The following is a 24,443-nucleotide window of genomic DNA, read 5'->3' as shown; positions in this document are numbered from 1 at the left end:
ACTAGGGGTGCACTGTGGTGCACAGAAGGAGAATGCAATGACTCGACATGACCACCAAATGGCGGCCTCTCAAGAGATTGCAGTCACCCATGCGGCCACCAGAGGCGCTTGGCGCGCTCTTTCTGGATGACGTGACGTCACTGTGCTCGTGCACAGCTCGTGAGCCTGCCGGGAGCGCACCTGGGGTCTCATGGCCGAGAAATCCCAGGCACAGTAAACTACACATGGTCTCAGAAGTGCAGTGGAGGGGCGCACAGGAACAGCTGTTGCTGAGCCGCGCAATGGGTTAGTGAGGAGAGGAGAAAAGAGAGCGAAGAGGGGGAAAGAGAGAGCTCTGGGGCTTGTGCAGGCCATTCAGCTTGCCCACGGAGTCCAGATCTGCGAGTTAGGCAGGAATAGACTCTAGGAGAAGAGGGGTAAGCTGAGAGAGAGAGAGAGAGAGAGAGAGAGAGAGAGAGAGAGAGAGAGAGAGAGAGAGAGAGAGAGAGAGAGAGAGAGAGCTGCACGGTGTGGAGGTTCGCGTGGATGTAATGCAAGGCGCAGACACAAACTGCTTGGGAACACGGGATCAGCGTCCAGAGTTGAAGCACAACAATGAAAACACACAGCAATATTAAAATCCTGTTATTCTAACTACCTGCCCAGACTCTAAGCCTTACTTGGTTGGACGAGGGTGAACGTGCTTCCATGGCCGGTTAAAATCTGTTGATTTACGGCCGTGGGCGGGTTTCTCTGGCGTCCCAGAGAAATAAATCTGAACTGGTCTGTGGACACAGGGAATGAAAAGAAAGAAAAAAAACAACCAGTGCAAAGCTAATCATGCTAGCAGCAGAGGATTCATCCAGCTGCCATATTAAAATATTGAGGGCGTGTAGTAAATCACTGACCAATCAGGAGACGGCTCCTCAAACTCAGACCCGTTCCATAGTCCTGGGTACCCCGATGGAGGGGTCGTGGAAAAGCGACCGCCTTTGTAGCGGTTATTTCTGGAAACTGCAACTGTAACGGACTATACCTGTCCATTCCCGCACTTTTTGTGCAGTGGAAACGGTACTTTAGTGACTTAAGCAACTTTATCCAGAAGATAAGCTCAAATCTCGTATGTCCTCTAAATGCATCACAACTCCTTTTCTCTGCTGGGGCCAGCAGTATCTTCATTGTTAACCTCTGATGGAAGCTGGGCGCTGCTATTGGGTTAAAATGTTGAGTGACAGTATCATCAGCCAATCAGATTTTGACTTATTACAGTTATTGACAGAATGCCCGAGACTCAGAGTTTCTAGTGCTGGTCTTAGTGTCGTATTGAAATGAGCTTGACTGATTGGCTCATGGGCAGGTGGTAATGACGCTCTGTTATTATCTGCTACTCTGGAGTGATGGTGGCTAATTTAACAGCAAGATGGGATGACACAATAGTGGACCTGCCCCGGGGTCTTTTTCAAGGCGCCTATTTGCAGAAGAAATGGAAATTGTGAGTAGAGGAAGACTGACACCAGAAAAGGATGAGCTAACTCAGACCAACAAAGGCTTGGTGCAGCATTTTACAGCAGAATGGATTTAATCTACAAGTGATGGGTGAGTGCTAGTTTTGTTTTGTTTTTTTTACTTTCTCTGGATTAGATTGGTGCTGCGGTTGGCATTTGGTGCTGTTTTTGATTGTAAAGTGGTGTTTCTCATACAATCGTGGCTACATTAAATTACTTCAGGTTTGGGTTTGACTAACACAAAATCAAATCAGTTAATTCATCTCCGTATAGCTCTCTTTCTCCATTATTGTCATTCACACAGACAGATGACCGCGCATGCGTGACAGTAGTGCGTGGGACTCACAGTCCGCCGAACCACATTCAGGGGCTGCAACCCACCCCCGGTCTCCATGCAAACCTGTGGCAAACACTGGAAGATGATCTGAAGGCGATGCTGCACAGTGGTGTCTTGATGTGTTGTGGATGTTGATCAGCTGTCATGTTGGTGTGGATTAAGCATAATAGTGGCCTTACATTGGATTCGGATTGTGTATTTACTGGCGGACATAATGTGCGGCTGCTGCATTGGCTGTATAGGCATAGACAACAATACTTTTTTTGGAAGGGGGGGTGTATTTTGTTACTACTGGTCCTGACTGAAACACCACAGCACGCTACTGCCTGTCCCTGTAACTGTACCTGTACCTGTTCCTCTACTTATACCTGACTCACCTCACTCCAAACTTCACTGCATGTGCTTGTTTATGCCCCCTGGAGTGACACGTTGCTTCTACACTGAACACAAATATAAAGGCAGCACTTTTGTTTTTGCTCCCATTTTTATGAGCTAAACTCAAAAGATGTAAAACATTTTCTATATACACAAAAGACCTATTTCTCTCAAATATTGTTGACAAATCTGTCTAAATCTGTGTTAGTGAGCACTTCTCCCTTGCCAAGACAAGCCATCCCACCTCACAGGTGTGGCACGTCAAGATTATGATTAGACAGCATGATTGTTGCACAGGTGTGTCTTAGGGTGGTCACAATAAAAGGCCACTAAAAACCTGGATTCATCCATGAAGAGAACACTCCTCCAATGTGCCAGATGCCATCTAATGTGAGCATTTGCCCACTCCATAGAAAATGTTCTGATCTTTGAGTTCAACTCATGAAAAATGGAAGCAGAAACACAAGTGTTGTGTTTATATTTTTGCTTAATGTTTGAGCACCCCTAAACTGTGCACCTGCAGACTCTGAACTGTGAAATAGGTCTATTATCCTCTTATTAGTTTTGAATTAGATGCTTATTTTTTCTCTGCAGTCCTCCTATAGCTCAATTCCAAGACCTTAGAAAGTCACAGTCACACATAAATTGGTGATGGAACAACCATGATTGTCAATACTTATATCAAAATCAGCATTTTCACAACAAAGAATATCTTATTCTTCAATGAAAAGCATGAATGATGCGCAGTTATCCAAACTACATTTTGGAAATGAAAAATGTGATTGATCATAGTTCATAGAATTAGTCCCACCTGTGTGGATTCTGCAGATAGAATCTTGGGAATTGGAAAGAATATTGATCCAAATTCCTCTTCTGCAACATGTAGTCTCGGCCCATAAAGTGTTCAAAAGCATCAAACCTGTAAACAGTTCCACTGTTTATGTAAGGAAATACCATTTTAAGTTTGGTTTGCTCCTTACACGTATTTTTCCACCTCTGCTACCGATCCAAACCATGTACATTTGCCATCGGCTTGTGTGATGCGAAGCTTCACAGGGTACACCAGGGTAGGTTTCAATCCCAGTCTGTATAAAGATGACATCACCGCCCTGTACTCTTTCCACTTATTGGCCGCCTGTGGTGAATAATCCTCATACACTCTGAATACATGTCCCCCATAAATGAGCGAATCCTTATTCCGAGCTTCATGAACACCTCTGTCACTTTTCATGAAAGCATGTGCGCAGCCATAGAAAAACTATTCTAATAAGCAGCCGAAAAACGTGATAAACGCAACCAACACGGCGCGTAATCAACCAAACAAATGTGGCTTCAAATGATGTAAAAGGAGCCAGGAGGCAAGAACTGAAACTGAGCATAACTCATTGGTGAAAAACACAATCAATGGACTCACCAGGTGTAGAATGCCTACCATCAGCTCTGATGAAAGTTCGCAGAAACGCCGCTTGTGCAGCCCTTGGAGGGTGAGATGAGTCGTAGCTCCGACCACAGGTCGCAGGGCTACAGGCAACAAGCAGCAAACGACTTGAAAGCAGTTGAAATCCACAATATCTTACAAACCACTTCTACAAACCTTCGAGCGAGAAGGTGAAAAAGGACTGAGCTTCTGGTGTCATGTCATATATGGACTCACGTGAGCCACCAGGAGGTCACAAGTGACTTTGTTGTCATACCATTCTCGACTTGCGTTTGCCTGAGGATGACCATCCAGTGCGATCTGGAGGCATGAAATAGAACAGCAAGTAGTCAGTGATAGTAGATGAGTGAAACATTTTCCTCTGAGACTTGTATTTACTTCAAATATTACATTGAAAGTGAAACATATTGTGAAAATGAAAAAGATTTAAAAAAAAACTTGTATTTATATGTAATTAGTTGAAAGTTTGATGGAGTCACTACAGAGAGACTGGAGAGCCACATGTGGCTGCAGACTCTCACCCTGTCCAGTGAACTTGCCCTCACCCACAGTGAGCCATCCTGAACGCTTAGACAGACACATGGGTGGATGGATGGATGGAGGGATGGATAGGCTATATACAATGCTAACACTAACCCCAATCCAAATGCCTACTCCTTGAGCAACACACTAAACCTAGTAGCCTCCATTGATGTGTGAATGTGTGTGTGAATGAGTGAATGTGATAAATGATGTAAAGCACTTTGGGACTGCTCACGCAGTTGAAAGACGCTGTATAAGTGAAGTCCACTTTCCATTTTTGTACCAATTTTAACTCTAACAATAATCCTACTGCTAATGCTAACCCTAATTTGATCCCTAATGCTAACGCTAACCCTAATGCTAGCCCCAACCCATCTCTAAAAGCATCATTACAGTTTTAAATACATGTATTTTTTGTATTTTATCCGTTCTTTCTCTCTGTTGTCTTGCAGTGGGAAGAAGTCAGTGGATACGACGAAAACATGAACACCATCCGAACATACCAGGTCTGCAATGTGTTTGACAGCAGTCAGAACAACTGGGTACGCACCAAGTATGTCCGGCGCCGTGGTGCCCAACGCATCCACGTCCAGATGAAGTTCTCAGTGCGTGACTGCAGTTCCATCCCCAATGTCCCTGGTTCCTGCAAGGAGACCTTCAACCTGTATTATTATGAATCAGACTCAGACATGGCCAGTAAATCCTCTCCACCCTGGATGGAGAATCCCTGGGTCAAAGTGGACACTATAGCTGCAGACGAAAGTTTCTCGCAGGTTGACCTTGGTGGTCGCATCATGAAGATCAACAGTGAAGTTCGAAGTTTTGGACCCGTTTCACGCAATGGGTTCTACCTGGCTTTCCAGGACTATGGTGCCTGCATGTCATTGATTGCTGTTCGAGTCTTCTACAGGAAGTGTCCCCGTGTGGTCCAGAATGGAGCTTTGTTTCCCGAGACTCTGTCCGGAGCAGAAAGCACCTCTCTGGTGGCAGCCAGAGGCATCTGTGTTCCCAATGGAGAGGAGGTGGACGTCCCTATCAAGCTGTACTGTAACGGGGACGGGGAGTGGATGGTGCCCATTGGACGCTGCATGTGCAAAGCTGGATACGAATCAGTGGAAAATGCCACGCTCTGCAGAGGTAAGAAGCTATTTATCACTGCTTTAATGATACTATTATTTCAGGTTTTTTTAAGGTATTATTTCAAGTTGTGTTAGGGCCACCTACCTGATCCATTAACAGCCTTGTTTTAAAGTAAACTGAACTAAACTGAGCTTATTTAGCTGATAACAAACATTTCTTAAGCTTGGCAAAGAACTTTCAAAGCACCTTGAACACCTTTAATATGTCTCCCTGCCTTGTGTTGAATAATTCTTGTGCTTGTCTTAGTGGCAAGGCACAAAGATGAGTATCCTTGATGGCCATATAATAATAATAATAATGATAATGATAATGATAATAATAATAATAATAATAATAAGAAGAAGAAGAAGAAGAAGAAGAAGAAGAAGAAGAAGAAGAAGAAGAAGAAGAAGAAGAAGAAGAAGAAGAAGAAGAAGAAGAAGAAGAAGAAGAAGAAGAAGAAGAAGAAGAAGAAGAAGAAGAAGAAGAAGAAGAAGAAGAAGAAGAAGAAGAAGACATGCATACCATAAATTCCGGACTATCACCGCTACTTTTTTCCCACACTTTGAACACTGCGTGTTTTACTACGGTGCGCTAATACATGTTTGGTTTTTTTCGTGGCGCGAGAAACATTTTGCCTAGTAACCGTAGACCAATCAAATGAATGACTTGTTCACAGAGGTCCAATGAACTTGTTTGATCCATCAAGCTCACTTTATTATTGCAAATCAGTCATTTGTACTCCCCCTCACCAACATGGAAAATAATCGAAGAAAAGCATGTGATGCGGCTTTTAAGTTAAAGGCGATCAATCTGGTGGTTGAAGAAGGAAATCGAGCTGCAGCACGTAATCTTGCCGTGTCAAAACATCCACCATCACCAAGGGTTTGGAAAGGCTGGACTGCTGCGTGATGAAGAGGACATGCGTTCAAGTGACAACGACAACGAAGAGGCTGAAGTGAGCGACGAGATCCTGAGGCTGTTTAATTCAGACACTGAATTAGAGGACTCTGATGGTTTCAGTGCAGGAGGAAGATGAAGACGATCATTGACTGTTCCTGGTAGGCTGCAGTAGACCGTATATATTTTTACCAGTCATTATGGAGCTATCTCCTAGTAGAATGTTGTTCATGCACTGTTCAGTAAAAAGGCAAAAGCAACGTAATTTGTGTGTTACCGATACCTACGTATATTTACAGGCACTGTTCGAAAAAATCTGCAATATATTTGTTTATGTTACCATGCTGATTAAAGTAAAAGTTAAAAAATCCGCGGGTGTAATATCTTTCTGTGTAAATATCTCATATTATAAACGTGTTTTTGGTTCTCTGGTGAGACATAAAAGTGAAAAGAATAGATGCTGCGCTTTAGCTTTCTGATGACACTGATAGCGGGTGACGTGACATCACTTTTATGTCTTAATAGAGAGAACAAAAACACGTTTACAATAGTAAGAAGACATGAACGTTTTTGAGCTAATATCTCATATTACAACGTGGGACACATGCAGTTTAAAATCCGGTGCGGCTTGTACAAGAACAAAATGTATTTTCTTTCTAAAATTAGAGCATGCAGCTTTTAATCAGGTGCGCTCTGTAGTCCGGAATTTACGGTACATACATTTTTTTTTTTTTTTTTTAATTTCCTGCCATTTTTCTGTGATTAACTAGTCCTGCACTGTTTGCAGCATGAACACCAAAAGCACATGAAAATGAGTGGAACATTCGGGAATATGTTGCTCCATGTGGCAACTACTACAACGATTCAGCTAACTGTTTCCGAAAAAATCGCAAAAAACAGTGCAAACATATAAAGCGGCACGTAGAGAGGCACTTCATAGAGGAAATCAAAGGAGATCAGAACATTAGGTTTTTATTGGAGATGATTGAGCTCTTCAGTTATTCTGAGATTCATTATTCTTTTTTTTATCCATTTGCATCTTTCTTTCTCTCCCTATTTTAACATTGTTCTGTACTCAACACACCATATGACATAAGAACTCGAGCAGACATAAAACAACTGCTGGTTCTGAAAAGCTCATCATTTCCATCAGCATGAATTATCCAGTGTGATCATGACTCCAACAAGCTGTGCACAAGGTTTGAAGTGAAGCTATTTCAGTTTGTTCTGTTAGTAATTCTAATTTTACCATTCAAACTGAGTCAATGGCTCAAGTTAATCCACATTAATGCCAAGTGATTAGTTCCTGTGGTATATTGTTTTCTTGTGTCTTTGTTGTTCCACACAAAGCGTGTGTGTCAGGCTTCTTCAAGGCTGCTCAGGGAGACCATGGCTGTCAGCAGTGTCCCATCAACAGCCGAACCACCAACGAAGGCGCGACAAACTGCGTGTGCCGCAGCAGCTACTACCGTGCTGACTCCGATCCTCCACAGATGCCTTGTACCAGTATGTACAGACACAAATGTCACTGTTAGAGTCCTCCTACTGAAAACACACACAGATCCAGATCTTATCTGTTGTATGAGTTTAGGTTTTCTGTGACTGTAGTGAGATTTCAATGGCACCCATCATTAGACCGTAGTGAAATACCTTCTCTTGTCCCATGTGTACTTCGTTCATAATGATGTCTTCCATCTCCAGAAGGTGAGCGTACACAACTTCAATCTGCTTATTTTACGTACAACACTCTTTTGGGACCGAGTTCTCCATTTGGTTTTATCTCGTAGAACCCTGGCAGCTTTTCCTGAACCCCTAACACACACATTTAACCCACTTAAAGTATTTACCTTTTGGTTTAAAAAAATGACATGATATAGACAAAGGTATTTAGAAACCCCTGTTGATTGTTGAATTTAACGGTTTTGTTCAGACCTTTTGCCACAGGTATGTAAAAACAAGCATTGAGCAAAACATTTTGGACAATGGCTTGATTTCAATCTAATGTCAGTATAGTTTTTTGTCTATATGGTCTGATGATTTGCTGTAAGACAACATTGAAAAATAAATTGGTAATTCTAGCATCATGGCCATTTTAAGGACATTAAAAGCAGATATCTGTTGAAATGACTCCAAATAACTATATTATCAGGTTTATTATTAGGAAAAATACACAGAAATTAATGTCTGTTGATTCTGAATTGAAACATACAGTTTTCATTAAATTATGCTGGAATCCTGTTTGGTCTCATGTGGTAGTGAGAATAAAATAAAAAAATGTACTATCCATAATTATGACATGAGCAGGTGAATGAGTTCTACAGGTAGAATATTTGGTCCTGACCTCATAGTTTTAGACATAGAAGCTCTGATCACGTATCTCTGAGAACCATCAACCACATTCACACACCCCAACAAAGGCCATGCCCCTCAAATTGGCGACCAATCAGTACATTTCTCACCCGGATGTGAAAACTCACCTCAGATTCACCATAGCACCCATTGGTCAAATGAAGCCAGAACCTGGCGATGCCCACAGGTCACGCAAACGAAGCAAAGAAATCAAATGTTTCAATCTACAGACCTGGGCCACAGTTTTAGGTCGCTGGATGAGTGACACTGTGTTGAGTGTTCTATAAACAGTTTTTAGGACGCTCCAGAAGACAGTGGCTAATCCTCTCTCCTACTAAGTAAAGAAGAACACATTCACTGGAGTGAACCCACCGCTTCTCCACTGTGCAACATGTGTTATAGATGTTTGCTGATTGAATGTGTCAATTCGTAGATGATAAATGTATGATAATGCCTGCTAGCTAAATTGAACCATTCCTCATGGTTATTGTGTATTTATTGTGATATATGCTGGTTGTAACAATCCTTGCTCAATTGCACATTTTCACTTTCATTTAAGGGTTACCTTATACTGTATATTGCAAACTACAAACTCAGGCCAAGAAAATGGACATTTCCTCCTTTACGTTTAAAAACAAATCTACATTTACACGGACCTGCATATACACCTGGTTCAGAGCTGCTATGAGCATGCCAAACCTGCAGGGGGCAGAGTAGCAAGAAGCATGAAGTCATGATAGCCAAACAGAATCCTAGAAAAAAACACAATGTCACGAATCGTGACGTAAATATCCACCTACCCTCCTTAAGATGCAACCGTTTAAAACAGCTGTACGGCAGCGGCTGCTTCGGCTCCCGGTAACTTAGCCAATACATCGCAAAATGCAGTCTTTACAACATCTGCTGCTCGGCGTAACAGTGCAAAAACTGTATACAACCGTCAAACCATGCTCAGTTTTAGAAAGAATAGACCGTTCAACGACGTTGATTTAGAGACGCAGACGACACTACAGTGCCTCGTTCTACTTCGGCAGCCGGACTCAGCGGAATCAGCGGAGTCCACCACCAGCACAAGCTGCACACGGAGACACTGGAGACACTGGAGACACTGGAGTCACTGGAGACACTGGAGTCACCGGAGATGGTGCGGGAGAAAACAGAAGCGTGGATGTTGTGGTGGACTTACAGCTAAGCTAAAGGCTATTCCATTCTGTTCGCCGCTTCCCTCCATCCTGCTCACCAACGAACGTTCCCTGGAGAGCCAACTGGACCACCTGAAGTTGGATCTCACCACCATAAGGGAAACCAGAAACTGCTGCATCCTCATTTTTACCGAGGCGTGGCTAAACAACCCTGATGCAGCTATTAGCCTGGACGGGCTAACAACATTCAGAGCCGACCGAAGCCACGTTCTCACAGGTAAAACCCGAGGGGGTGTTGTCTACATCTACACTAACAACAGCTGGTGTAACAACGCTACTCTGGTCTCCAGTCATTGCTCTGTGGACATTGAGTTCATGATTGTTAGATGCAGACCCCCTTCTACGTGCCCCATGAATTCACCGTCGTCAACATTGTTGCTGTGTACATTCCACCCAGCGCAAACACCAAGCAAGCGCTAAGTACACTCTACAGTGCCATCAGTGACAGGCAAAAGATCCACCCGGAGGGCGTTTTCATCGTTGCTGGCCAATATGAAGACGGTTCTCCAAAAGTTCCATCAACACGTAGATTTTGCTACAAGGGGGAAAAACATACTGGACCTGGTCTACACAAACATCAAGAGAGCATTCAGAGCAGCTCCGTGCCCACACCTTGGGTTGTCAGACCATCTCTCTGTGATGCTAATTCCTGCTTACTGGCCCCCGCTCACCAGAGAGAAACCTGCTGTGAAGGTGAGAGTGTGGCCTGAAGGATCCATGTCTGCACTGCAGGACTGTTTTGACTGTTCTCAATAGAAGATGTTCAGAGCGGCTGCAACATACAATCAACACACAGATGTGTGGGAGTACGCTTTATCTGTGATCAGCTACATGGGATGGTGCATGGGGAATGTTACATCCACAAAGACTATAGTCACACGAGCCAACCAAAAACCCTGGATGACGATGGAGGTGCACACAAGACTGAGGGAACGAAATGCCGCCTTCAAATCTGGTGACACGGAGGCACTCAGAACAGCGAGGGCCAATCTGAACCGGGCCATCAGGGCGGCCAAACGTGCCTGCAGTCTGAAGATCCAAGGTTTCTTCGTTGACCCCAGTAACACCAAACAACTGTGGCACTGCATCAAAACCATCACTGAATACAAAGACACTCCCTCACCCTGCCAAGACGACATCAGCTTTCTCAATGAGCTCAACAACTTCTTTGGGAGATTTGAGGCTCTGAACAACACCACTGCGAGGAAGTCCACACCCCTCCCTGATGAACAGCCACTCAGGCTCGAAACCACTGCTGTGCGGAGAGCTCTGAGAAATTCACGGAAAGCCTCAGGCCCTGATGGCATCCCAGGACGGCTGATCAAGGAGTGCGCTGACCAACTGGCCCACGTGCTTACAGACATTTTCAACCTGTCATTACAACCTGTTCGTTGCAAACTCGATGAGGTTGTGGAAAACCACCCTCGAGGCCAATGGTCAGCCACTTGCACAAGTGTCCATCAAATGTGGCATATACCAAGGTGATGCTCTGTCCCCACTGCTGTTCTGCATAGGTCTGAACCCCCTAAGCCAAATAATCAACAAGACAGGCTACGGATACCGCCTCAGGAACGGGACCACGATCAGTCACCTCCTCTACATGGATGACATCAAGCTGTACGCCAAGAGCGAACGGGACATAGACTCCCTGATCCACACCACCAGGATCTACAGCAATGACATTGGGATGTCATTCGGGCTTGAGAAATGTAGTAGGATGGTAACAATGCGAGGCAAGGTAGTCCACACTGAAGGGGTCTCACTCCCAGAAGGAACAATAGCAGACATTGAGGACAGTTACAAGTACCTGGGAATACCACAGGCAAATGGCAACCTTGAACAGGCAACAAGGAAAGCGGCAACGGCCAAATACCTCCAGCAAGTGAGGCAAGTCCTAAGAAGCCAGCTCAATGGCAAGAACAAGTCCAGGGCAATAAACAGCTACGCCCTGCCAGTGATCAGGTACCCTGCGGGTATAATAAGGTGGCCAAAGGAAGAGATACAGACCACGGATGTTAAGACACGAAAGCTCCTTACCATGCATGGTGGGTTCCATCCCAAATCCAGCACCTTGAGACTGTATGCTAGCCGTAAGGAAGGAGGCCGAGGACTAGTGAGCGTGAGAGCCACTATCCAGGATGAAACATCCAAGCTCCATACGTACATCAAGGACAGGGCTCCAACGGATGACATACTCAACGAAAGTCTCAGACAATGGCGAGATGAGGAGGTGCTGGAAGAGGGACCATCATGGGAGGACAAGCCCCTACATGGGATGTACCACCGGAACATAACTGAAGTGGCTGATCTCAAGAAGTCCTACCAATGGCTAGAGAGGGCTGGCCTACAGGACAGCACAGAGGCCCTCATCCTGGCTGCACAGGAGCAGGCTCTGAGCACCAGAGCCATAGAAGCCCAGATCTACCACACCAGACAAGACCCAAGGTGTAGAATGTGCAAAGAGGCACCTGAGACAATCCAGCACAGAACTGCAGGGTGCAAGATGCTGGTGGGGAAAGCATACATGGAACGTCATAACCAAGTGGCTGGCATAGTGTACCGAAACATCTGTGCAGAGTATGGGTTGGAAACCCCAAGGTCACAGTGGGAGACCCCCCCAAAGGTGGTGGAGAATGACCGATGAAGATCCTGTGGGACTTCCAGATACAGACAGACAGGATGGTAATGGAGAACCAACCAGACATTGTGGTGGTTGATAAAGGGCAGAGGAAAGCCGTGGTGGTGGATGTAGCAGTACCAAGTGATGGGAACATCAGAAAGAAGGAACATGAGAAACTTGAGAAATACCAAGGGCTCAGAGAGGAGCTGGAGAGGCTTGGAAGGTGAAGGTGACAGTAGAGTCCTCGGGGCAGTAACCCCCAAACTGGAGGAGTGGCTACAGCAGATCCCTGGAACAACCTCAGACATCTCAGTCCAGAAAAGTGCAGTACTTGGAACAGCAAAGATACTGCGCAGGACCCTCAAGCTCCAGGCCTCTGGTAGAGGACCAGGACCCTCAAGCTCCCAGGCCTCTGGTAGAGGACCAGGACCCTCAAGCTCCCAGGCCTCTGGTAGAGGACCAGGACCCTCAAGCTCCCAGGCCTCTGGTAGAGGACCAGGACCCTCAAGCTCCCAGGCCTCTGGTAGAGGACCAGGACCCTCAAGCTCCCAGGCCTCTGGTAGAGGACCAGGACCCTCAAGCTCCAGGCCTCTGGTAGAGGACCCGAGCTTGGAATAGAAAAACAGGTGACCGCCCGCGGAGGGCGAGAGGGGAATTTAATTATATATATATATATATATATATATATATATATATATATATATATATATATATATATATATATATATATATATATATATATATATATATATATATATTAAAAATTTATATTGGTTCAGTTATGCGATTTTAAATAAATATGTTTCTTCCATAGCATAGCTGATGTTTGGTTTGTTCAATATTAACTGGTCTCACAATTTATCACATGTCACAATGTAGTATTTAGTAGTCCACAATGCATTCGAATGTGCCATTTAAGGTCTATGTTATCAAAATGTTCAGGTGTTTGTGGGGGCGGGAAGGGATACACCTATTCTTTTGCTCCATTTATTTGTTTTTATTTTATATTTACTTTATGATTGTGTAGTAATGACCCCCATAAATGTGACCAGCAGTTGTTGCTGCCCTAATGCTTCAAGTTGTAAGGTAAACTACAGATAACACAGCTTCTTGTCTATTATTGCAGGGTTCTTGGTCTGAATGTGTAGTTTTGAGGCTTTGAAAGCTTCATTATGGAACCAGAGCCTATGTGGAACATGTGGATCAGCTGCTGTGATTAATGTGTGACATATTTTTCTTTTGCTGCTTGTATCTGATCATCGACTCGTTCTCCTGTCTTGAACATGTTTGTGAAGGTTAGTCTGGCTTGAGTGAATTCATGGGAAAAGTCATGTATTAACACATTTCAGGGATTATCTGAGCATCTTCAGTTGAAAAACATTGTTTCTCTCAGTAAATGCTGCTGAAAATATGAAACTGTTTTGTTTTCCAGCTGTCCCCTCAGCTCCAAGAAACGTCATCTCCATAGTGAACGAAACGTCTCTGCGGCTAGAGTGGAGCCCGCCTCAGGAAGCAGGCGGACGGGAAGATGTCGTGTACAACATCATCTGTAAAAGTTGCGGCAGTGGACGCAGCAGCTGCACCCGCTGTGGAGACAACGTGCAGTTTGTCCCCCGTCAGTTGGGATTGATTGACAGCCATGTGCAGATCAGCGACCTTCTGGCTCACACCCAGTACACCTTCGAAATCCAGGCTGTGAACGGGGTTTCTGACCAGAGTCCATACTCACCGCAGTACACCTCTGTCAACATCACCACCAACCAGGCCGGTGAGGTGCCGCCAGGCACTTTTGTCCTGTGGCTCACCTGAGATACCTCCTTATGTTTAAATGCTTTATTAGTCCTCGGAAAGGAAATGTCTTTTTTGAACTGACCCATTGGTAGAAGCCACACAGAGGCGCTCAGGGGGAGCTGATGGGGCTGATGGGGGATGAGGGTCTTTCTCAGGAACCCACGATGCATGTTTTTGGTTCTCATTTCTCATTGGCTTTGTTCTTGCTTCTCAGCTCCATCGGCTGTATCCATCATCCACCAGGTAAGTAGAACTTCCGGCAGCATCACTTTGTCCTGGTCGCAGCCGGATCAGCCCAACGGAGTCATCCTGGACTACGAACTGCACTATTGCGAAAAGGTCCAAGTACTTTCCATCTTTTCATCATATTTCACAGACACATTATCACATAACAGTGTATTCCTGGTTAGCATTCCCATCTCATACGAGTCTAGGCCAGGCCTTTCTGTTTGCTTTCATTTGAGTCTGTGCCCTGTGATGGATCACTCGCCTGTCAAGGTGTAACCTGCCTTCACCTCCTGTTAGCTAACATCTGACCCAGCTCCCGACAGTCAGCTAACATCCGACCCATCTCCCTGCAATCAATTAACATCATAACCAGCTCCCTACAGTCAACTAACATCAGACCCAGTCAGCTAACATCTGACCCAGCTCCCTATAATCAACTAACATCTGACCCAGCTCCCTATAATCAACTAACATCCGACCCAGCTCCCTATAATCAACTAACATCATAACCAGCTCCCTACAGTCAACTAACATCAGACCCAGTCAGCTAACATCTGACCCAGCTCCCTATAATCAACTAACATCTGACCCAGCTCCCTATAATCAACTAACATCCGACCCAGCTCCCTATAATCAACTAACATCATAACCAGCTCCCTACAGTCAACTAACATCAGACCCAGTCAGCTAACATCTGACCCAGCTCCCTATAATCAACTAACATCAGACCCAGTCAACTAACATCTGACCCAGCTCCCTATAATCAACTAACATCTGACCCAGCTCCCTATAATCAACTAACATCCGACCCAGCTCCCTACAATCAACTAACATCATAACTAGCTCCCTACAATCAACTAACATCAGACCCAGTCAGCTAACATCTGACCCAGCTCCCTACAATCAACTAACATCATAACTAGCTCCCTACAGTCAGCTACCTTCAGATCCAGCTCCCTACAATCTACTAACATCAGACCCAGCTCCCTACAGTCAACTAACATGAGACCCAGCTCCCTACAGTCAACTAACATCAGACCCAGCTCCCTACAGTCAACTAACATCTGACCCAGCTCCCTACAATCAACTAACATCATAACTAGCTCCCTACAATCAACTAACATCATAACTAGCTCCCTACAGTCAACTAACATCCGACCCAGCTCCCTACAATCAACTAACATCATAACTAGCTCCCTACAGTCAACTAACATCCGACCCAGCTCCCTACAATCAACTAACATCCGACCCAGCTCCCTACAATCAACTAACATCATAACCAGCTCCCTACAGTCAACTAACATGAGACCCAGCTCCCTACAGTCAACTAACATCAGACCCAGCTCCCTACAGTCAACTAACATCCGACCCAGCTCCCTACAATCAACTAACATCATAACTAGCTCCCTACAGTCAGCTACCTTCAGATCCAGCTCCCTACAGTCAACTAACATCAGACCCAGCTGCTTCAATCTGCTAACATTCCAACCCAGCTCCCTACAATCAGCTAACATCAGACCCCGCTCCCTAAAGTTAACTAACATCTGACTCGGCTCCCAACAGTCAACTAACATCAGTCCCAGTTCCCTACAGTCAGCTGACATCCGACCCAGCTCCCTACAATCTGCTAACATCAGACCTAGCTCCCGACAGTTAGCTAACATCGGGCCCAGCTCTTTACATTCTACTAACATCAGACCCAGCTCCCTACAGCCAGCTGATATCAGACCCAGCTCCCCACAATCTGCTAACATCAGACCTAGCTCCCAACAGTTAGCTAACATCCGACCCAGCTCTCTACAATCTACTAACATCAGACCCAGCTCTCTACAATCTACTAACATCAGACCCAGCTCTCTACAATCTACTAACATCAGACCCAGCTCCCTACAGTCAGCTGATATCAGACCAAGCTCCCTACAGTCAGCTAACATCACACCCAGCTCCTCGTGGCCCTGATTTTTATAGAACAGTGCAAAACAAGATTAATCAAATAGATTGTTTGAGTTGTTTAAAGATTTTTTTTTCTGTTTGTGCTTCAGAATCAGGCTGAGTGGAACTCGTCTCTCACAAGAAGTCAGACCAACACTGCAGTCGTACGAGGTTTAAGATCTGGAACCATCTACATCTTTCAGGTCCGGGCTCGGACTGTTGCTGGCTTTGGACGCTTCAGTGGCAAAATGTACTTCCAAACCATGACCGCAGGTATGAAAATGACATTTACTCAATGAGTGGTCTGCAGCCCGCAGCTGTGGAGTCACATCTGGCTCTTTAGCCCCTCTGGAGTGGCATCATGAAGTTTCAGAAGGTTATGAGTGAATAAATATATATGTTCTTATCTTACTGTTATTTCAATTGCAAGCCAGAGTAATTTTTCAAGAATTTCCCTCTGGGATTAATAAGTGATTCTATTCTATTCTATCATCTGTTTAAAAGTGCAAAGACTAGATAAAGCAGCTAAAACCACGAGAAAAATGTAGAAAGAATTAAAAAAAAAACTGTATCTGCTGGATGTGGGAAAAAATACAACTAAACAGGAAAAAGCACAGCTAAAACTAATAAATCAACTAAAAACTTTTGCACTGAACACATCTGTAAAATTCAACCATGGAATAAACAGCTCATGTTTACCTGTTTTTTTTTCTTCTTTCTGTCTCTGGACATGTAGAGGAATACAACTCCAGTCTCCAGGAGAAGCTGCCCCTCATCATCGGATCATCTGCTGCAGGGGTGGTCTTCATCATCGCTGTCACTGTCATCATCATCGTTTGTCGCAGGCGAGTCAGAATCAACCCAAAGAGCATGAATAAATTCCACATTTATCCAGACAGACATTTATGAGGACCTACATGATCACATACTGTAAGTCCAGAGTGTTTCGTACCATCTGCTGTTTGGAGACACTCATCGTCTCTGGGGTAGCTTCATCTTTCAGGAAACAACTCAGTCTTCTTCATTACACAGATTGCAACAGAAGCACATAGAATACAATCCTCAGTGTGTTTCTAAAGCCTGCAATCAGGAACTTCACAATTGTTTGGTTCCTTTCCTCCAGATCTGTTGGTGAACATTACTCTGTCCGGTCAAACACAGCTTGACAGTAAATGCAACGCTTTTTTATGTTCAGATGAGTGGCCAGCTTGTTTTCAAGCATCTGCTGATGACTCTCAGCCAGACGCCACTTCTGTTAGGTGAAAAACCTGCAAGAATGAGACAAGAGAGACAACCCCAGTATCGAGAGAAATAAAGAGTCAAAACAATCGGTTAGCTTGTACAAGGGCAGAGAAATGAATTCACCTCCAAGCTGAAGTTCATCGATCTGCAAAGGTCTTCACTTCGCTGCCCAGTTTTATTCAAAGTTAAATGCATGAATCAATGATAACTTCAAGAATACCAATTTCCACTATACTAATGTAGGGATTAACTACCTCATATGGATCACTATTTATGTTTTGGTTGGCTATCGATAATGATTAATAATGATCAAAGATAGTTATTAATAATGTTGAAATGTAATCTGATGTGTATCAGAACCTCGGAGCTCCACCTGTCGTAACAGGAAATGATAGCCAATTCAGTTATATCAGTCTCATAAGATATACTAAACAGTTAATCAGGAATTTGAATTAATAGTTAAATTAATTACAATTACCAGAATTAACAGTAAAGCTTGAAGGATTTTGGAGTTCTTGACACAGAAGAGGTCGACATTTCATTCACCTTTGTGCTCATTAATAACACAGCAAGTATGATTCCAAAAATGATATTTATTTACAATGAAAACAAATAAAACACAGATTCTAACTACCTATATACAGCTTGGTGTGTGTGTGTGCGTGTGTGTGTGTGTGTGTGGAGAGAGAAAGAGAGAGAGAGAGAGTTGGAAGGAGTGTGTGTGTTTGTGTGTGACGTGTGATGGAACTACAAAACAAGATGGCGGATCACAAGAAACTACATTCCAAATGGAGGTTGTCAGAGAACAGGAGGTCTGTCCTGGGTCTCCACCATGTGCTGATAGCAATGGAACAATAGAAGCTAGCCCTAGCATCTGCTTCTGGTGTGTCTCTGCTAAAGGACCATTTCTAGAATGAGTTGATGTGACTGCGATTTGTCTTGTAAAATGTCAGGAGTCGTCAGATGGTGTTCGGTTACAGTGTGATGTTGTCTTTGATGTGATATGTGTAGGATTGTGAGTTAACAGGTTAGTAAAGCAAAGATTAGCATGCAGACCCTGTGTCTGTGGCAGAGCTAACGTTGGTTTACAGGTTGATAACTGCTCCTAACATCAGAATCAAAAGAACACAATCACTGTAACAGAATCAACACATCTTCATAAAGTTAAACAGTTCTATCATAGCATCAGGTTTAACTAATCTCAGGTAAAGCCCAGTTGTTATCACTTCCTTGAAGGAGTTCAGTTGTTGTCCTGGCTGGAGGGAAGCTGGTGTCTTCTCCTGTAGTTAGCACCTCCTGCTAACTGTGGTTGCTGGTTCTGCAGGCTGAGGAGAAGAAGATGGAGTTGATGTTTCAGGAGTCCTTCTTTGCAGCTCCTGGTTGTTCCTTTTGTCCAGACTGAGGAGCTGGTCGCTCAGGTCTGTGATGGTTTTCCTGCTTGTTGAGGAAACACAAAGAGGTTCTGTGAGGCGTCGTTTCCCTGGTCCTGTCCTGGAGAAATTGGTTGGTTTTCCCTGGTTGATGGGAGATCAGACTCTGGGTGCTGATATCTGGCTCAGGGGAAGGTCTGACCCTCGTAGTCGGATCGGCAGAGGAGTTGAGGAGTGAAAGACCCTGGTTACAGGCCTCTGGTGTTAGCTGTATGCTAACGCTGGGTGAGCTCAGCTGCTGGAATGCAGCCCAGTGTTCACAGGAGAAGACTCGCTGCAAGAGTCTTTGCAGGACTGCTTTTGCAGGCTTTTTGTTGAACGTATGTGGATTTGAAGGTGTCAAATCCTGAGAGCTTCAACCAATCAGTGACTGGCTGAGTGCATGGGGGAAGTGTCTTTTGAGCAGAAAACGGGGGAGGATCTGCTGTGGCAAAAGGTTCCCCCCACTGGGCGTGATGGTCAATCACATTCCTGCGTCTGAATTCATATGTCATGACTGTGTATCAAATGAAAATTGTCCTTCCTTAGAAATGAACAAACTTTCTGTGGTTTTGTGAGATCCCAACAATACCATGTAGAAAAACAGAGAAAAAAAATGTTTATACCATTGTGTTATGTGCATGTGTGTATGGCGTCATACAAAAACCCCACCACTCTCTTGTGGTCTGGCATGCAAATCTCACATTTATTGATAAAGAATCTGTACATTTTCAGTTTGTTTCCAGTCCAAAAATATGTTTGAGGTAATTGGTGAGACTGAATTACTCGTCGGCGTGACTGTTGAGCGTTTATTTGTCTTGTATTGAACTGTACTTTTTGTTAGTCAGGCCTGGCTCCAGGCTGATGAACTTGAACTGGATGAAGCTTTTGTAGAACCTTCTTAGCTACTGACGGTGCCTGGAATTTCACAGCCAGTTTGCCACAAACACCGCGGAGGTTTTTATTCCTATTAAAATTTCCTCAGCCAAATGAAAAATTCAACAACTGAAAGATTGACCATCCAACATTATTACATGTTGGTGCTCAGTTCTCTTTGATTGATCTTGGAAGTAAGCCAGTCTGACCTCAGTGGCATTTGGTGACATTTCTCAGTGGAACTTGGTTATCTAAGCCAATCAATATTCAGTGTTAGGAAGATCGCCGGGCTTTAGTGCCACTGGGAGTAGTCACAGAGAACATTGAGTGTCACACCATCCATGACCTACTTATTCACTGGCCCCGAGTTACTTCAAAAATTTCAACTAGATAACAGAATGTATCTTAGCTTGTGTGAAGAGACACAACAGTTCTGTGAGGCGTTGTTTCCCTGGTCCCGTCCTGAAGGAGCCGGTTGGTTTCCCTGGAGAGCAGACTCTGGGCGCTAGCCTCTGGATCAGGGGAAGGTCTGACCCTCGTGGTCGGGTCAGCAGAGGAGTTGAGGAGTGAAGGCCTCTGGTTGCCGGCCTCTCATGTTAGCTGTGTGCTAACGTTGGATGAGCTGCTCTCCAGCAACCCACCTCCTTGGAGTTTGCTTTGCAAGAGAGAATGGAGGCTGTCTAAAGCCTTTTGTTGAATTCAGAGGTGTCAAAGCCTGAGAGCTTCAACCAATCAGTGACTGGCTGATTGCATGGGGGAAGAGTCTTGTGAGCAGAAAGGGGGGGAGGAAGGTCCTGTGGAAGCCCTCCACGCCCACTGGGTGTGATGGTCAATCACATTCCTGGGTCAGAATTCATGTCATGACTGTGTTGGGATTTATGGTTGGTAATTAGCATAAATAATTACTGTAAGTAATGGATTACTGAAAGTAATAGATTACTGAAAGTAATTTAGGAAAAATTGGAATTACTAATAAAGTAAACGGTTAGTTACTCATCAGCAACTCCTAGAGTAATTGAGTAATTACTCAAAAGTTAATAAATTATCAAAAATAATTTATTAATAAAAATTATTAATTTGCATAAATTGGTTATTTATCAAATAATAATTAAATCGGGGCACCACCAGCTAAGCTGGAAATAGCTAATACCAAATTTCAGTCTCGTTTGTCAAAAAGGGTTATTTAAATAAAGTTAATATTTCTGTGTAAATATAACAATATTAAATAACAAGGAAGGTGTGAGCTTCGAGCACAGACTGTTACAAACCAGTGAATTGTCAACAATAAATACACAATGATAACCAAGAATCGATCAATTCAGTTAAAATGCGTTTATTAACAAAAAGTATTTATTCAAAAATAATTCATAAATTATTTATTAAAACAACACAATTAAGTAATAAACAATCAAACACGAAGATCTAATCTATTAAACAGCAAACACTATGTACAACGAAAGAGGGTGTGTGTGTGTGTGAGTGTGTGAGAGTGTGTATGAGTGAGTGTGTGTGAGTGAATGTGTGGAAGCCTGAGTGGGATGTAATGACCACGAACGTCCACCAGGTGGCGGCAGGCGTTGGAGGGTCAGTGTGTGTGGGTGTAATGACCTCGAACGGACACTAGATGGCGGCAGGCGTCTAGTTCGAGGCAGTAACCGGAACGACCACTAGGGGCGCGGCGGCGCACGGAGGGAGAATGCAATGACTCGACTTGTCCACCGAGTGGCGGTCTTTCAAGAGATTGCAATCACCAACGCGGCCACCAGAGGCGCTTAGTGCACTCTTTCTGGACAGCGTGACGTCACTGTGCTCGTGCACGGCTCGTGAGCCTGCTCGGAGCGCGCCTGGGGGCTCGTGGCTGAGAAATCCCAGGGACAGTGAACTACACACGGTCACAGAAGCGGGTGCAGCAGCGCGCGGCTGCTTTTACGCGATCGTTTATGAGGAGGAGAGGAAAAATGAAAAGGAGGGAGGGAGAAGGGCAGTGGACAGAATATGTTCAGCTCTGCACACTGTCTCTGGACTGCACAGTCATCTAGAAATGGTCTGTGCAAGTTGAGGGAGAGAGCGAGAGAGAGAGAGAGAGAGCGGGTTACACAGTGCGGAGGTTCGCGTGGATGTAAATCCAACGCGCAGACACAGATTGGTTGGAAACACGGGATCGGCGTCCCTGACTTCAACACAATAATAAACACACAGCAATATTACAGTCACGTTATTCTCATTGCCTGCCCAGACTCTAAGCCTTACTCAGTTTGATGAGGGTGAACGTGCTGCCGGCGGCCGGGGAAAATCCGTTGATTTCCCGGCTGCGAGTTTGTTTTCTCTGGCGTCCCAGGTAAAACAAGCTAAAACTGGTCTGTGGACAAGGAAAAAGTCCACAGGATGATCAAGCGCTTCTTTTGAGGAGGGGGGAAGAAGAAGCGGCTTCAGGTCTGCATGCGGGAGGACGGTGCGCTGCCAGCTGCACACTCGGACTCCGGTGAAGAAGAAAAAAAAGGAAAAAGGGAAAAGTAGAAGTAGTTCCACGGTGGTTGTCGGCTCGTCCGGCCGGGTGTGGAACTCCGGGCCCGGTCAGCGGGCACACGTGGCACTTCGTCTCCGTGCGAAACGGATGCGTCCGTCTTTACGCAGGTTTCAACATTGGAGAGACAGAAATCACGTCTGCGGGGGTATTTTATACCTCTTGTTGTGGTTTCGTGTTACCGGTCGGCTCTGGGTCATGTGGACCAATCCTGACGGAGGGCCCGCCCTGGACCTTCCAGCTGGTGAGGGGGAGCTCTCGTGCGCCCCCTGCCGTTGGCCTCTAGTATTGCACCTTGGAAGGGGGGGTCCAGGGGGTGATCACGTGACCAATGGCAGACTTTTTCAGTTGTAGGCATGTGGTCCTTTGTTCTCAAAACGTGGTCTCCCCTCCCCCTTCCATGAGGTTGAGCGGCCCCCAACATCCCCCCTTTGGTCCGAAGAGTGGGATGCGGATCTCAGGCTTTGGAGCAAACCTGGGCCGAAACGTCTATGAGTCTGTGAATGTCCCAATGTCCTGTGGAACACAAGGTCATTTTCTGTCCAACAGTTCATACATGAGGTTATTGTCCGAGCAGGGCAAGGCTAGTCTGGGCAGGGTAAGGCTAGTCTGGGCAGACCTACTATTCCTGTTCTAACTATCTAAGCATTCATACATTTCATTTCTTACAAGTGCATCACCAGTGAAAATGAAAGAGGTAGGAAAGGGCAGGAAAGTTGAAGAACAGGAGGGAGATGGGTTAGTAGGCAGCTCGAGGACAAGTTTACAAAAGCGGAGGTACCGGATACAAGGAGTAGAGTCTGACCTGTAAACTGTGGATGTGGTTGCACCAGTGAGCAAGTGTCCAAAAGCCACCAGCCGTCTGGGGCTTTTGGTGCACCTGCTCCGGTGAGGAGTGAGAGTGAAGTGTGGTGTGTGGAGGTGCACGTGTGTGTTCCCTTCCAATACCCCAACTTTCACTACAGAGGCTTAAAACTGTACACATTATTTCTGTTAATAATGGCTAAGTTTTGAAGAAATCACAACTCTTGGCTCTGTGGTTTCACAGAGGTTAAAATAGCACTGCCGAGACTGTCAGATGTATCTGTGAAGGTTGTATAACCGTGGTGGTGTTAGACTTGACTGGTCTAAGGCACGCTAAGTGGTGTTAACAGAGCTGGATATGAGTTTACAGTGACTATATTTCCCTGAATGGTTCAACTCAAGCTTTGTAACTGCTCATGTTGTCTAAGGAGGCAGGGTTAGATTTCTGATGGTGTCAGGGGTTAGTACATGCACCTGCTGGGAGCTGAGCATGCTGGCACTAAACCCTACTGATTAAAATCTGTTCTGCTCCTGGAATGGAGGTTCTCCCCCCCTCGCTAGGGGAGGAGTTAACCTTACTCCGAGGGAGTAAATCGATTGAGTGGCTCTGCGATGCAGGCCGTGACAACACTGACCTCTTCTGGCTGGTCCAGAAGGTGCAGTGTAAGGTCATTTCTCTACCAGTCATTCTTTGGAGGGAGTGGAACCTGTGGAGTGGTGTATGGTGGACCGATTGGTCACCAACACCCGTTGGAGGCTCACGTCTCCATCTGCACCACCGCTGTTGCCATACCGGAGTATGTGTGTGGTGCTGTGGTTGACTCGGTCAACCTGAGGGAATGACTAGGAGTGGTTTGGTGAATGGAGGTTGGCCTTCATTACCAAAATGTCGTACAGGGCAGCCATGACACTGGGTGTGGCATGTGTGCCTGTCTGAGTCGACCAAAGATGGGAAGCTCCAGTGGCTGAACGCTTGGTTCAGAAGGAGGGCAGCAGCCGGAATGGCTGTGTCAAGATGGAGGCTCCCAAGTTATGACACGTTAGTCGGGCTCTGAGGTTTTGGCTGGCATGAACTCTCCCTGCTGGGGTTCAGTCCCATCAGCGCCACCTATGAGCCCAATGAATTCAGCTTTGGTGCGGCCTCCCAAACTATGCTGAGAGCAAGTTTGGTTCACGCTACCAGAAGTTGATAAGGGACGTGTCGTGTCTCGGCTAAATGTTCCTCACAGGTGCAGTGACGCATGAGGAAGTCATCCACATAGATGAGGGTTGCCGTGAGCAGCAATGTTAC

At 45.2% G+C, this 24,443-nt stretch overlaps 1 protein-coding gene across 1 annotated transcript in view; it reads left to right on the top strand.

Moving 5' to 3' along the window:
- The window catches only part of LOC308130419 (ephrin type-B receptor 2-like), a gene marked incomplete at its 3' end in the record, with an annotated part of 112,587 nt that overhangs the window by 59,316 nt on the left and 28,828 nt on the right, over positions 1-24,443 (top strand). The window contains exons 3-8 of the mRNA XM_080496790.1: positions 4,609-5,293; positions 7,526-7,681; positions 13,779-14,114; positions 14,352-14,476; positions 16,408-16,570; positions 17,034-17,142. Coding sequence (XP_080352916.1) covers positions 4,609-5,293; positions 7,526-7,681; positions 13,779-14,114; positions 14,352-14,476; positions 16,408-16,570; positions 17,034-17,142 — 1,574 coding nt within the window. The remainder of the gene's footprint in view (positions 1-4,608; positions 5,294-7,525; positions 7,682-13,778; positions 14,115-14,351; positions 14,477-16,407; positions 16,571-17,033; positions 17,143-24,443) is intronic.

Source organism: Blennius ocellaris, assembly GCF_963422515.1.
Source record: "Blennius ocellaris genome assembly, chromosome: 5".
Taxonomy (NCBI): Eukaryota; Metazoa; Chordata; class Actinopteri; order Blenniiformes; family Blenniidae; genus Blennius; species Blennius ocellaris.
This window is presented reverse-complemented; position numbering and strand designations above follow the sequence as displayed.